The following is a 16,063-nucleotide window of genomic DNA, read 5'->3' as shown; positions in this document are numbered from 1 at the left end:
TCGAAAACCAACAAAGAAAAAAGTTTCCTTTTATTTCTTTCCGCTTTTGAGTAGAAATTGGCTTAAATATCTTCTCAACTTCACACTTAGTCATACACTTTTTTATGCACTTTTGGTTTTCGTAAACATTCTGTGAAGTAAGTAAGAAATATCTTGAGAGATTGCTTTTTTACTTTTATTCTTGATGTAATATAATATAAAACTCTACCGTGTTATAAAGTTGTATGTTTGTTGTAAGGGGATTATCACAAGATGGAACGTGTTGAGTTCACACTGGTAGGCAAACGGGAATTTGGTCTCTTTATACAGTCTTGGGCAATCCTCATGTCATGAGCTAATTTATGGGATTGAATTAGGCTCAAGATCCATTTCTTTATCATGGTATCAGATTCAGGCCTAATCCAATTTCACAATGTAAATGGGCCCCCTGTATTATATTGTCCACGCTCCAGATGTCTAGCCTTTGACGTGCGGGAGGGTGTTGAGTCCCACATCGGTGGGCAAATAGGAATTTGGTCTCCTTGTATGATCTTCGGCAATCCTCCCATCATGAACTAGCCTTTGGAGTTAAGATATGCCCAAGATCCATTTCATTATTAGCAAGTGCAACTACAGTCAAACCTCATTATAACAGCTTGATTTTTTCCAGAACCGATTTTTTATGTTATATTTTACTTCTCTATATCAACATTCAACCTTTAACAGTAGTGACATCTATTATAGCGGAACACTCTTTGTAAAATTACATCTCTATAATAGTCATACTCAAATATTGTGTAATAATATTTTGTAAGAAATATATTATGTATACAAATAAAATATTAAAATATTTATGACAATCAACATTAGTGTCATGCACATATTAAATTCCAAGTACGAATATCTAAAAGGAAATTGTATTTAAATGGTGTTCATCAGTTATGGTCATAACTTCAGGAGGAAAAGATGTTTGCCTTTTTTACATCCATACTCTTTTTTTTTTTTTGGTCAAATTGGTTAAGAAATACATTCCTTCTTCTTGGTACACAAAATCATTAAACTACACATGAGATGGCACTAAACTGATTACAATTTTTTCAATTATTTTATTTTATTTTTGTGAGTGATCATTCAATTCTTATTTATTTAAGGCTCGTACAATAATTACCATAAATATTATCGGTACAGTACAACAGATTATGAATTTATTAGCAATGTATTAGTCTTTATCAATTTTTAATTAATGAAGTATGAAAATCAATTGAAATTTTAAATTTAACAAGTATTTTTTTCATTTATAACATAAAAAGTATAGAAAAATGTCAGTCTACATATATAATAACATCTCACTATAACAATCATAAAATTTTCAGACAAACACTGCCACTATAGCGAGATTTGATTTTAGTGCCTTGTCATAGATAATGTAGTCCAACAGCCATGTTAATTGGTGTGTTTAATTTGTTCTTGTATTGGGTCGTGAGGAACCTAGTTTATTTTGGTATCTATTGTAACTTGTTTGGTTATGAAATAATGCGAATGTGTATTCCTATATAGTTTCTTGTTCTTGTTTATCGTTTTTATTTTTTTATTTTTTATAAATAATTCGAGCATTAAAAAATCTTACGATAATGCAATTGATTGAATTGTTTGAAGCATTATAAACTCATCTGAAAACCCTTACACAACCCATAAAGGACAACTGCATGTATCCTAAAATATGCTCCACCACATGTAGCAAGATATAGGATTTACATTTTTTTGGCTATTACTTATTATTTTTATCTCTTTGATATCACGTGAAAGAATATGAATAGTTAATCACAAAATGTAAAGGCAATAGGTGGAGTGACCCAAGACATTGTTAGCTTAAAAATACGTCACTTATTCAATCGATCATACTAATCTATTAATCTTGATTAATACATTTTTATTATATTTATGTAGCTCTCAATCACTAATTATGCTTTGAGACTATACATCCATCAGACCATCACCATCATAATATTGCATGTCATCCTAAGTCGTAATTAAGTTGAATTGCAAAGTTCAAAGCTACATATGTCTCGCTTCCTTTTAAATTAAAATCTTCAAAAAATACGGTTTACCAATTGCATAAGTTCTTCCCAGAAAATATTGGGCCAATTTTTTGTTATTTTGGAGTTCCATAATGAAATAGAAATAAACTTTACTTCTTCTGTAAATATTATTTAGTCAACTACATTGGCATTACTACAATTTCTATTGTTGCTCTTCTGTACTAAACATTTTTCGGCATCAAACTTAACTATTAATAAAAATGATTTATATTATATACACAGATAGTGTTACAAACTATTTTTTACTCTTATACAAAATTCGAACACGCTCACGAATTCTAAATTCTCATTTCTTTTTCAATTTTCTTTTAGGAAAAATGATAGTTATAATATACATAAGCATCCATGAAATTGTAAACTTCATGAATGGCTCGAAAGTTTTTACAAAATAAGCCTTTGGTCTTTCTCCAATGAAAGTACCAATGACTTTGATTTTTTTCTTTAATTTTGAATTGTTTTTATATTCACAATGAAAATTTATTTTGCAACAAATGACTCCCTTCGTTTCTTTAGATTTGCTTGTGTATCTGGAGTTCCTTTTCTCATCATAGCTGCAAACTCGTCATAGTTGATTCGACCATCCTGCACAACAAATAATGTCAGATTTTAAATTCAACGCATTGACGGTATAAAAATTAGTGCATAATTAAATAGTTTATAAGGTAATTGTACATAAATAATTATGATAAACATTAACATGTAATTAACTTGGTAAAGATGTAAGTGTTTCAAACTTACGTTATTAGAGTCAACTTCAGCAATAATGTCCTTTATATCCTTTCCATCATCGATGCCAAAATCTCGTAAAGCTTGTTCTAACTCTTCTACTGTAATGTACCTGGATTTTTTTGAAAAAAGATAAGATAAAATAAAGCAATTACAATCTAGGAGAAAGTACAAAACAATTTTCATGAAAGTGAATCCTCAGTTTTTTTTTTTTTTTTTTGTTCAAGGGAAAAATTCGACATTTGTTTTGTTTCATAGTTAATCTAGGATTTTAATGTATGTAGGAAAAATAAAGAACATTAATCACTTGCTATTAATTTGGCTTGTCTTTTCATGTAATTGAACCAAGAGTTTGACTTAAATATATTCACAGTAAAAAATAATCTTATATGATATCATGTCCTAAAAGATAGCTACAGATAATTGTCTATAATAAGTGAGAGATCAATAATAACTAAAAAGAAAGACAAGTAATTTGCTATGGCATGTTAAAATACATTGACACATGTCGTAGCAGGTTACCTGTCGTATTTTTAGGTTATTAATCCTACAAATTATGGACCTATTATCTATAATTATTTTTTAAAGTGACATGATAGTGTAATTCTTTTATACCGTCAATTTAATAGAAGTTAAAACCCTAAAAAATAAAACAAGTAATTAATTTGCTGCAACAGATTAAAAAAACTAAGGATGTAAATTTTTCCGTCAATATATATAATTTAAATCCTTGAAATTGAACTTACCCGCTATTATCCTTATCAAAATATTGGAATGCTGTGTAAAGATGTTCTTCTTTGTCCATTCTATTCATGTGCATTGTCGCTGTAATAAACTCTTCATAATCTATGGTTCCATTGCCATCAGCATCAGCCTAATTATTTTCAATATATACAAAGGAAATCAACATTAGAATAAAGAAAAAACTTGCAAAATTTCCCATTATATTTACTGCAGAAAGATTTACTTTTACAAGGGTTAAGCTGAAGTACTTTTAGGTGGTAAACAATATATACGCTAACATATGATTCGTTACTAACAACTAAATTTTTAATAAATATACATGAAATGTAGTATTGGTCAAATTATCTTAAAAAAATTTTTTTTTTTTGTGAACTTGTGACCGTAAAATATGTGATTATATAAAATCTGGAAGATGAAATTTGTGAAAAATGGAAAGCGAAAATAACTAAGAACAATAAATTTCAAAATTATTTTCATCATTTAATAATAATGACTGTCTTTTTTTATCGGTAGACTAGTCGCCCTTTAATGGGGGCATTGATGCAACATCACATATCGATAAATCCCAACTTTAGGTCTTTTTAAAAAAATTAAATTGATTCAATTGTGAACCACTAAGTACAATGAATATCGCTATATCCGTTGCGTATATAAGAAAGGTATCCGCTCTGACTTTTTAGGAAGTTGCAACTTAGGAAACAAGGTTTTAAATATTAAAAAAGGATGTGGTCTTTATAAGAAGTAATTAGAGGACTTACAGCTTCCATTAATTGTTGAATTTCGTAATCAGATAATTTTGTTCCTTGTTTGCCAAGTCCTTGCTTTAATTCCTCAAGTGTTATTGCTCCACTATTATCAGTATCCATGCTTTTGAACATTTGCTTCAATCCCATAATTTCTTCCTCTGATAGGCACCCTGCAATAACCTGTAATATATACCTCCAAATGAATATTTTAATAACCCGATAATTTGTTAAACGTACCCGACATACGAAAAACAGTGAAATTACTCTAAAAGAAGATTTGCTTTTAGGTATAGTTACCTTTTGGACCACCCTAAATATGATAGTAGTTTGCAAATGTATATGTTTTGTTTATTAAGTACAAAATATACATAAAATATACATATTGTATACGTAAATATACATATAATATGCATAAACATACATAATCTCTGGATATATTTATTTTGGCTAGCATTCGTAAGTAATTTTGGCCAACTGGCCAAAAATGAAAAAAAACAAAAACTTGTTTTTACAACATTTTATGCAACTTTTCAAGATCTTGAAATTACCCGGGGACAACTTTCTTGAAATTGTACATTTGTTGACATAACATCTGTTTAATTGAAAAGAAAAAAAGAATAATTACCCGGAGAGCAACTTTCTTGAAATTGTTCATAGCTCTGAATTGTTTGAGCCTACTTAAAACAGCATTGTCAAGTGGTGTATCTGGTGCTTCACCATCCTCCTTGATCCATGGATGATCTGAATTCACATACAGAATTTATTTAGAAATTAATCATAATGTTTTTCACCTATATATACTTCCTCAAGTATCATGGTCAAACATCCACATTCGATATATAATTTAACATGATTTAACTCATATGCACCAATGGTGTAAATAATTTTTAGACCGATCATTTTTATCTGTTATATAGCAAGTAAAACGCCTAACTTTTCAGATTATAAATCTCACTTTTATGGAGGATTGTACATGATTTTGGACGACCTAATAATATAATATTTCCTTTATACTGTCAGCGTGTGTGTGTGGGGAGGGGGGGGGGGGGGGGGGGGTATAACCATATGATATTTGGAATTCATTGACCGAACTAATTTAGATTCACATAGATAGGTTCCATTAAGTAGGAAGCACTTCATATAAGATTTTTCTTCCTCTTAGAACTCGAACCCGAGACTTCAGTTAGATAGAGGAATCTCATCTACTCAACCACTCCTCTTGATGGTTGCGGTGTATATAAGTTAAACACATGGAGTATTACATAAATAAGATACAACAAAGAAATGGTGAATGATTTCTATCTAATAATATAATTAACTTACTTAACACTTGGATTGCTGTTAACCTCTGTTTGGGATCTGTAGTCAACATCTTCCTGACAATGTCTTTGGCACCATGAGAAATTGAAGGCCATGGATCACTTGAAAAATCAATATGTCCACGCAAAATTGCATTGAATATTCCATGTTCAGTTTCTGAAAACAAATTAAAGTCATCATTCACTATCCTCTAATTAATTATACTTTAGAGTAACCCATATAATTGCTAGAATTTTTATTGTACATAAAGTGCATTTTCACCAAAATCTGCTATTAATATTCAATCATAGTAAGGGCCAACAAAAGGGTAAAGGGAGAAGATTCTATTGATTGAGTTTAGCTTTTGCACATTCATAATGTACAACTTTTTTATATGATCAAGTTAAAATGACCTATAAAAATAACTTGTAATTGAGTAATTCTAATTTGGGAACCTGAAATGGAATAAATAACATAATATATATATATATATATATAGCCAACAAAGGGTAAAGGGAGGACATTCTATTGATTGAGTTTAGCTTTTGCACATTCATAATGTACCACTTTTTAATATGATCAAGTTAAAATGACCTATAAAAATAACTTGTAATTGAGTAATTCTAATTTGGGAACCTGAAATGTAATAAATAAGATAATGTTTTTTACGTTGTCTATGTATATAAGTGAAGTTTTTATATTTTTGAGCCTATTCTTTACCGACAATATTTCCAAATTTTGAATCCCTTATCAAGAAAATTAGGACAGACAAGTTTTATTTTCTAAGTTAATACCCTAGAGTTTGTGTGAGGGATGATAATTAATATACCTGCCCAAAAAGGAGGAACACCAGAAAGAAGAATATATAACATAACCCCAACACTCCATATATCAACTTCTGGACCATATCTTCTCTTCAGTACTTCAGGTGCAATGTAATATGCACTACCCACAATGTCCTTAAACACATCACCTGTACAATACAAAGTAAAAACAAAAAAATTGAATATTAATAGAGGAATATGATTTTATGGATTTACAAGATTCAATGAGATGAATAGCACTACTCAGCTCACCTAGAAGATGCATAATTTTTTTAAAACTTTCAAATGATTTTTCTGCATCATCTCGTATTTATGTATGTTTCCCCTCGTTTTTTTTTTTTTTTTTTGGGTTTATCTTTGTCTTTTGATTTTATAACTACGAAAGTATATCTCCCAGCAAAGTCAATTAAGATGTACTTTTCTCTAATCTAATTTTGTTAATTTCATTTTTTTCTAGTATATAAATTCAGACCTATCTCAATTAAAAATTGTTTTTCCATCTTCACTCCTAACTATTTTTTTTTTGTGTGTGTAATTTTATTGTACAATATTTATGTCCGAGCCATTTCCTAAGCACCTCAACTATTTCAATTTGTACCTATTACCTCTCACTAGCACAAGTATGGGATAACTTTGTCCACCAAAGCTTGAACATGTAAGAAATGACTAATGCTTTGTCTATGCTAGGTTCATTTTCCATCTCTCATGGTTTTCACCTATTGACCGCTAGGTCACACCGGCCCCTTGGTTTGTGCCACCTGGCTAGCTATCAAGCGTCTGAACATATATCTATCACCATTAATGCGCAAGTGCTATAAACGGGCATGCATTACACAAAAAATGAAACAATTATGCAACGTTTGATTTATTTCTTAGCTCATAAAAGTTAAACTCGTTTATATTTACCTTGCTTATAAAATACGGAAAGACCAAAATCTGTAGCCTTGAGAGGTGAATCCTCATCTTTATTAAGGAGGAGAAAATTCTCAGGCTTGAGATCTCTGTGAATAACTCCCATAGAATGACAAGTATGCACAATTTGCACAATTGTTCTAAGCAAAGTAGCAGCAGCACGTTCAGTATAATGTCCCTTAGCAATAATTCTATCAAAAAGTTCACCACCAGCACATAATTCCATAACCAAATGCACTGAATGTTTGTCCTCATAAGCCCCTTTAAGTTCCACAATATTTTGTTGCCCTGTTAAATGGTGCATTATTTGTACTTCTCTCTTCACATCTTCAATATCTTCTTTATTAACCAACTTCCTTTTTGCTATTGTTTTACATGCAAATTGATCACCAGTTTGTTTGTGTGTACATAAATGTGTAACACCAAATTGACCCCTTCCTAATTCTTTCCCTATAGAATATGTTTTTCTAACATCTTCCATTGGCCTGCCTAAAACTGGACCTATAGGGGAACTTTTAGATGGTTTTGAAGAAGGATCAGGAGATTTTGGTGGTGTAACTGAACCACCTTGTTGTTGTTGTTGTACATTTTTAGAATTATTTGCACTTGATTGATGATGATCTCCATTTTTGGTATTGGATTTATCATCATTATTAGTAGGTTCATCATTAGGTTGGCCCCTTGAGCAACAGTTCCCCATTGTATTAGGGGGACTAAAAGGGCAAAGAAATGAAGATGATGAAGAAATAACACCAAAGAGAAATATGGCAAAAGAGAAAGAGAGAGAGTTAATCTAGGAGAAGGAAAGAAAGAAAATAAGTTTGAAAAAAATAAATGAGTGAATGCAACAAAGTGATGGTGATGATTGAGAGAGGAAAGGAGAGAGACAGAAAACAAAACTTTGCATTTGGAGGGGTCAAAAAAGAAAAGAAATTATTAGACAAACCATCAAAGCAAAATGAATGTTAGAGGTGGAGAAATTGTCTTTATTTTTTTCTTCTTTGCCCTTTGACTTTGAATTCATTACTGGATAGAATGTACCAAGTCATCCTATTCATACCATTTGCTCTTTTTAAGATATTTGCACACCTTTTAAAAAAGATACTTAATAGCTTTTTAATTCTAAAATATTTATCTAAGTTACCATTTTTTTAAAATGTTTCACTTAATTAACACTTCACTAATTTGAGCAATAAGAATAAAATTGAAAAAAAGGTACTATGCTTCATGTTCTTCTAAGACTTCAAATATTTTGGAACAAATTTAATTTATTGAAACGACAAATAATATGGCCCGGAGGCACTAGTTACTTAGCATAAAAATGTGCTTAAGAACTCTATCGGGGACTGTTTTGCATATAATAATTAGACCAAGAAAGTAAATTGTTTCTTGTTGAAAATTAGAGGCCCTTAATTTAATTTTTTATTTTCTTGGATTTGGATGGCCTAAATCAGTCAACACTCTAAATGGTAATTGTTGCAAAGATATTTACTCGTTACAGAAGGGAATTAAACCTAGAGATAACTTTGAGTGAAGAGGAGGCACAGAGTAACTATCGATAAATTTAACAAACTACAATTGTTGGTAATATTGTCAGTTTAGTTGCACCATACAAGTTTACAAACTATAAGCAAATGTAAGTCTACTAGGGGACATGAAAGGATAAGAACAACTTTAAATTTCTTTATTTTTTCAATAGCTTAAATTTCCAATTAGTTCTATCTTTTTCCACTTCCGAGTTGACTTGTTCAAGCTAGGACTAGCAACTTTAAGCTTGACCCCGTTAATGTAGCTTCAACCTAGAATATAATTGTCGCCATCAATTTTCATGAGCCGCGACCAACACTTAATGAACTACTATCTACTAGTCGAACCATTTCATTTCATTATATCAAAAACGAATATTCATAATCGAAGATAGGATCACATCATAGACAAGGGCACTCTAAATGCCATAACAACTAGGGCCGTTCAAAATCGAACCGCACCCGATAACCCAACCGCAAAATAGGTTTATTGGTTTATTGGTATCGGGTAATTGGATTAACGGATGGGGAATGATTTGGAATTTTATAGTTAACGGCTTAACGGTGCGGGGGACGGTTTCCTCATTTTCCCTATTGGTTTAGCCGTTAACCCGTTAAGAATAATTAAATTATAAATATATCCCTATGTATATAAAGTACTATTAGAAATACTAATACTAATCTTTGAGCCTAAAACTCATTTTTCTTCCCGCAACATGGTAGCAGTTTCGCATTTTCCTTATTCCTTCTGCCTGGTGTTTGTTTCTTATTATCTCATGTTACCAACTAGAATCATTCAAAACCTTTTTACTTTCCTTGGATGTTTCTTCCCTTTTCTATGGTGAAGATTAGAACGAGATAGAATTACTAGTGGTTGTTTGAAAGAAATAAGTTTTCTTATGGACATTGACACACTTTAGTATGAAAATCTCATACTTAATCTGCACCAGTTTATTTAATAACGATACTTTAGTAAAAATTTAATTCGTATTCCAATAATTTAAAATCATGTGCCCAAGAATACCCACCATGAGTAATACATCAATTTAAATCATGCGATGTGAAGCAAATAGGGTCAAATGTGAGTTCGCAACCTATACACTATCAATATTGAGCCTTTTGTGTTTTGATAATTTTGTACTGATGCAATAGTCCGAGCAATAGAAGGAAAAAAAATCTCATATACTTTATTGATTAACTGATAAACCGACCGCTAACCGACCGTTAACCGCTAAATCACACCGAACCAACCGATATCTTATTGGTTGGCTAGCGGATTGAGATATTTAAAAACCGATATTCGATAAGTCGAACCGTTAAGCACAATTATCCAACCGAACCGCCCGATAAGCACCCCTAATAACAACGGTAGTTAAAATACACAATACAAATTGTGAAACCAAACATAATCCATAAGATGAAGTCCAGGAGCATCTAACTGAATTTGAGTACAAAGGGTCTAGCGACAGAGCTCCAAAATGAAAGCACAAAAAGATAGTCTGAAATGTCCCCACGATAAATGTGGTTGTCTCACCTCAGTTGGAAGAAAAAAAAAAAAGGAAAAAAGTACAAAATCTCTCTCTCTATATATATGTAAAAAAAGGTTTCCTTTTTAGTAGTAGAAATATTTTAGAATTTTATTAAACTACTCAAATTTTTATTATCATCAAATAATATTTTTTATAACAAGATCCAATATAATGTATTCCAAAAACATGACTAACATCTTATTGACTTGAATTAAACTTATCAATATAAATAATAATATTACTACAACGTTTGTCGTGAATTTACAAGCTTTATATGTTTATAAATGAACAAATAAAGGAGAAAAAAAGTAGAATCAGATACTAATCGTATAGCACCACTCTCCAGCAATTCCAAAGAAAAAAACAAACACAAGTAACTAGTCGCATAGCACCACTTTGCAACAGGTCGTATATGCCCAAAAAATAAAATGATAAAAAAAATAGCACCAATCTAGTCTAATACTACTCTCCAGCAACTCACAACTCCAATGATTCTCCCAAAAGAATGAACAAATGAATGAGGAAAAAAAGGGCATCAGTCACTACTCACAAAGAACCAAGTCTCCAACAACGCCTAAAAAATAGTACCACCCTCCAGCATCATTCACTAGTCGCATATGCCCCAAAAAATAGAACGGTAAAAAGAATAGCAGCAACTACTTATCTATGCGTACTACCAAGTCCACGATCAAAAGAATGCACAAAACTAAACTGTATCCGAGTGTTTAGAACTAGCCTCCAAATCCCTATGGCACAATGGCACGAGTCTCTGGATCGCGTCTATGTGTGCCATCCCAGAAAATAAGTCTGCTACTGCATATATTAAACAAATTGATTAGTAATTCTCATTTTATAATCATTAGTTTAATAATGTAAAAAGATTTGTAAGAGAGAATGTACAAAAACAATCTTTATAATCCTAGTACTCCCTGCAACAAAAAAAAAAAAAGTAAAACTTCTATCAACACTTGTAATAAAGAAGTACAAAATAATTTTCTTAGTTTATTGTATTTACTCCCCGCCCGGCCCGGCCCCGCCCCATTGCCACCCTCATACTAAAGAATTTAAATGGCGACATGACAAATAATGTTCTACGGTTTCTTCTATTTTCGTGTTTGTTACCATTCATGTATTCGTTCCATCTTTAAAAATTTTAAAAGAAAAGGCATGCAAAGAAAGATTAATCCCAATATAAATAATATAATAGCACTACGGATGTTTGTTTTGAATTTAAAGGTTTTATGTCTTTATAAATATGCTAGACTAAAAACAACAAATACGGTAAAAATTTGTGATACTTTTTATTTAATAAAACTCTTCATCATTTCTATGTATGATGAGATTATAAATGTAGTAAATATCTTGTTCTAAGTTTTCAGTTTCTTATTCCAATTTGCTAAAGTCATTTAATAGGCGTTTGACCATCGAAACTAAATATTTTTCACTTTATATGAAATTTTTGAAGTTGGAGTTAAAGATAAAGTTGTGTATGGTTATACTTTTGTAAAGAATATTCGATTGTATGAATATATTTTTCCTAAAAAACATGAAATATGATTTATACCTCTCAATTTCTAAAAACTAGTAAAATCATCCATTTAGAGCAGATATGTCCCCGTTAAGAAAGTGGTGTAAATATACCCCTGCCGTAATAAAATGGTGCAAATATACCCTTTTGTTGACGGATTATTTTTTAAATCGTTTAGTTTATTTTTTAATTAAAAAAAAAATACCACGTGGCTTTAAAAAAAGTCTACCCATTTTTTATTTTTTTTTGAGTAGACATATTTTTCTAAAGCCACATGATAATTTTTGTTTCTAGTGGATCAGGTCTGGTTAGTTTAAAAAAATGGGTAGACTTATTTTTTTTAAAGCCACATAAATATTTTTTTAAATGAACCAGACTGACCCACTAGAAAAAACTTTGCCATATGGCGTTAGAAAAATATGTCTACTAAAAAAAATGAGTAGACTTTTGTTTAAAGCCACATGACATTTTTTTTAATTACAAAATAAGCTAAATGATTTTTTTTTAAAAAATCACGTTAGCGAAAAGGATATATTAGTACTATTTGTGTAAGGGCAGAGATATATTTGCACCATTTTGTAACGATAAGGATATATATACAACACTTTTTTTCACGGGGGTATATCTGCTCTAAATCGCATAGTTGAGGGGTATATTTGCACCTTTGCCCTAAAATTAATTACTTTCATTTTCTTATCAATATTTTCATCTTATGTCATTACATTCGAATATAAATTATTTAATGAAATAGATATATGTACCCAATTAAACGTATCTTTTTGTCCTTCCCCCTCTACGCAATAGTTTTTTATTACTCTTTTTGCGGACCAACTGTTCATATTTTGGTTCATTCAGTTGCACAATCCTAAACCACAAGGACTTTTGGCAAATCAAATATTTAAAATTAATAAATGCCACTCAAATAATTCTAATTTAGAATTACAGATGTAGTTCGTAAGAAAGAAATTGTGGGAGATGATATCATTTTTATGGTTAAAATGCTAAGAATATATTATTCTTGCCGTACATAATCTCATTTATTGAGATGAATCTTATATTTATATATAAAAGAATATAATTGAAGAAAAGGATATTAATGGATTCCTACATTTGTGGAAGTTCAGATTTTCTGGAAAATAATTGCCCAAAGTACACCCTTAACTATAGTTATGATGCTTGTTTGAGTTAATTTAATCTAAGTCTTAAAATCTTGTTATTAACAAGTGTCAATAATCCAAGGAGGCATCTGAGGAAATAGAGAAAAAGTGTAACAGAGAGAACACACTTGATGAAAGTGAGATAATGTGGTTTTGTATAAAAATTAAAAAAACATTAGGGTAAAATAAAAAAGAAAATCAGAAGTTTAGATGAAAAAGAGTTAAAAACAGGTTATGAGGTATACTTTCAAATAAAATGAAATTTCTTTTTCAAAAATAGTTAATAATTTAATGGCCAAACGGCTGCTTAATTTCAACATTAAGGTACAAAAACATAAAAACTTCATAATAATTAAATAACAATTTTTTTCCCTAGGTCCCATATTAGTTGTCCACATTACATTAATATTCATCCCAAAATACTTATTCATTTACAAAATCAAGATAAAATTAATTATGTTTTTCCTATTTTGCCTTTAACATTAATTGTTTTCTAAACTAATCCATGCAATTAATTGGAGAGAGATGAGAGTAATGTAGTGAAAATACACTTTTATTTATGAGTTCTTAGAGGCCTATAAAAAGAAAGGTGGACAAGTAATATGAGAGGCATGGAGTAACATTTAGGTTTTCCCTAAAATTGAAAACCTTCTTGGTCCCCTCAAAATTGCTATCTTTTCCAGAAATCTGGCCACGTCTCTGCTCTTGCCATTTTAGGTACTCTCTCTCTCATTAACTCATAGTCATCGTCTGTATTTGAATTCTATGATTGTATCCAAATCTTTTTATAAAAAAAATAAAAGTATAATAATCTTCCTTATACCACCTCATTAGTATCAAAGCAGATACTTCGTACTACAGTTGTACCCACAAGGTGGCTCAGTTGGTTGAGCATATGGCTTCCATAGTGAAGGTCTACAGTTCGAAACCCCTTCTAAGTCAAGCTATCTCTCCCGTGTGGTTTGCGGGCTATTGCACATGAACGGAGTTTACCTTGTGCGCACTCGAAGGGTAGCAGTTGCGGCTTCTCTTGTCATAAAAATAGTTGTATAACTCGCTTGTTCCAGTGACGGATTAGTCACAATTAGGAGTGGCAAACGGGTGGGTCCTATTGAATATGGGCTGGTCGAAAGCGGTTAAACAAAATGGATAAAATATCCAACCCACTCATATTTAACAACAACATACCTAGTGTAATCTCACAAGTGGGGTCTGGGAAGTGTAGGATGTATGTAGACCTTGGGGTATAGAGGCCAACTAAGAACGCCTCGAGAAAAATCAAGTGTACCCAACGGTAGTGTACAAGAATTTGTACTGTGCAATAGATGGTGAGTCACAAAGACTCAAAAGGACCGACCCGCCGCTATCATATCCCTTGGAGCAAGTATATTAAATATATTGTGTCACTAGTGGGTAAGACATGTTTCCTTAAATACTCAGGATCTCTGTTGTATTTTGTCGATGTGAGACTCTTCTCCTAAGCTAGAGTGTCACATACACCCCCTCTTATGGACTCAGCGTCCTCGCTAAGGTTTGCTCCACCGTATAGGATTTGCTTAGACTCATCACTGAGGTTTGGCTTGCCTTCACGAGATTCGCCTAAACTCAGTTGAACTCCGCCCCAATCAACAAGGCTGACACAGGAGTAGCTCTGATACCATATGTAGCAACTAAGCTCGCTAGTGATATTATCCGCTTTAGGCCTAGGCCTGCACTGCTTTAATACGTGTCACTAGGGGTTAAGGCATGCTTCCTTAAATATTGTTGCTCCCAAAACGCACACGCAAGTATACGTGGTCGTACAAGTAATATAGAACTTTTAAGTCCAGATATCAATCCCACAGAGACTTAGATTCTACTGTTAAACTAATTCAACTTTGAGTGAAACTATTCAAGGAAGTAAAAGAAAGATGGTTTTATTTTGACTAACTAAAACTGAAAGTAATCAATTGATGATGGGTGTTTTTGTGACTGAGAATATTTCAACAAAGATTGTAAGGTTTATTAGATGAGAGAAAGTTCCAGGGTCATGGCTTTCAACAATTCAGTTGATCATCTTTTGACAATTCTACCTATTTTATTTTCTGGATTACTAGTTGACGGGTTAATTATAACTTTATGAGTATCTTCCGAGTTGCTCACAAGCCTGTAGATGCTACTATAACGCCTATATCCCTATGGTCGTCAGAGGTAATAAGATGGCATTTAATTCTCCGTATTCAACTAAGCAAGGCTAAAGAGTATATTCCTATCCTCGTTAGCGAAACGTATATATCGAACTAGCCCTATTTATTCCTATTACGCATGCAAATTCCCTATCCCTAGTTCAACTCACATGCCACAAATAGTGTTCAACTATTGGCCAGATAATTAACCAATTAAGATCAAAAATAAATAAGCAACCCAAAATATGGAAATTTAATAGATAATAATTTTCACCACACCAACTATTGTGTCTTTTGCCACAATCCTAGAATTAAGAAGGTTAGCTACTCATGATTCTAGATGAAGAATAAGAATTCATGAATAATCTAGGGTTGAAAAGAATAAAATAAAATAAACCTAGAGAGAGAAGTAGAGATGACGGCTTACAAGTCATAGAATAATCCCAACACATCGGTTACAACTCCTAAAACGTCTATTTATAGTCTAGGGTTAAAACTAAATAAGTAGACCTAATCCCGGTCGAACCGGGAAAACGTTGCTAAAATTGGCCTGGGGTGATGCCTGGGGCGTCACCCAGGGCGGCGCACCAAGAGGATTTTCCAACTTCTTTTCTCTGCTTCAGTGATTTCTCCCTTTTGTGCTGGGGCATCGCCCAGCGCTACACCTGGGGCGACGCCCAGGTGTCAATTCTTGCTTCTTGCGGTGCTTTTCTTCACCATTCATGTGCACACTTGGTTCTCGATTCCCAACCTTGACCAAACTTCTCGGTTTCTCATCATTTGTCCTCATGGTACCTAAATACACGAAACATACCAACATAAGCGCGAA

General features: G+C 32.0%; 1 protein-coding gene across 1 annotated transcript; it reads right to left on the bottom strand.

The window, feature by feature from the left end:
* Positions 1–2,208: 2,208 nt before the first annotated feature.
* On the bottom strand, positions 2,209–8,126 carry LOC132643647 (calcium-dependent protein kinase 17-like). Its single transcript, XM_060360130.1, has 8 exons — positions 7,324–8,126; positions 6,423–6,566; positions 5,618–5,770; positions 4,920–5,035; positions 4,307–4,474; positions 3,551–3,678; positions 2,817–2,916; positions 2,209–2,660 (listed from the first exon to the last, which is right to left on the bottom strand). The coding sequence occupies exons 1-8, from the start codon at positions 8,027–8,029 to the stop codon at positions 2,556–2,558; spliced, it is 1,620 nt and encodes a 539-aa protein (XP_060216113.1). The 5' UTR covers positions 8,030–8,126; the 3' UTR covers positions 2,209–2,555.
* Between the last annotated feature and the right edge of the window lie 7,937 nt (positions 8,127–16,063).

This window comes from Lycium barbarum, chromosome 6 (assembly GCF_019175385.1).
Source record: "Lycium barbarum isolate Lr01 chromosome 6, ASM1917538v2, whole genome shotgun sequence".
Lineage (NCBI taxonomy): Eukaryota > Viridiplantae > Streptophyta > Magnoliopsida > Solanales > Solanaceae > Lycium > Lycium barbarum.
This window is presented reverse-complemented; position numbering and strand designations above follow the sequence as displayed.

Coding starts and splice junctions, on each gene's coding strand:
- LOC132643647 (XM_060360130.1), bottom strand. CDS start 8,029: ATGGGGAACTGTTGCTCAAGGGGCCAACCTAATGATGAACCTACTAAT. Junction 6,567..7,323: donor TTCCGTATTTTATAAGCAAG/GTAAATATAAAC, acceptor TGTATTGTACAG/GTGATGTGTTTAAGGACATT. Junction 2,917..3,550: donor TTTGATAAGGATAATAGCGG/GTAAGTTCAATT, acceptor AAAAAAATCCAG/GTACATTACAGTAGAAGAGT.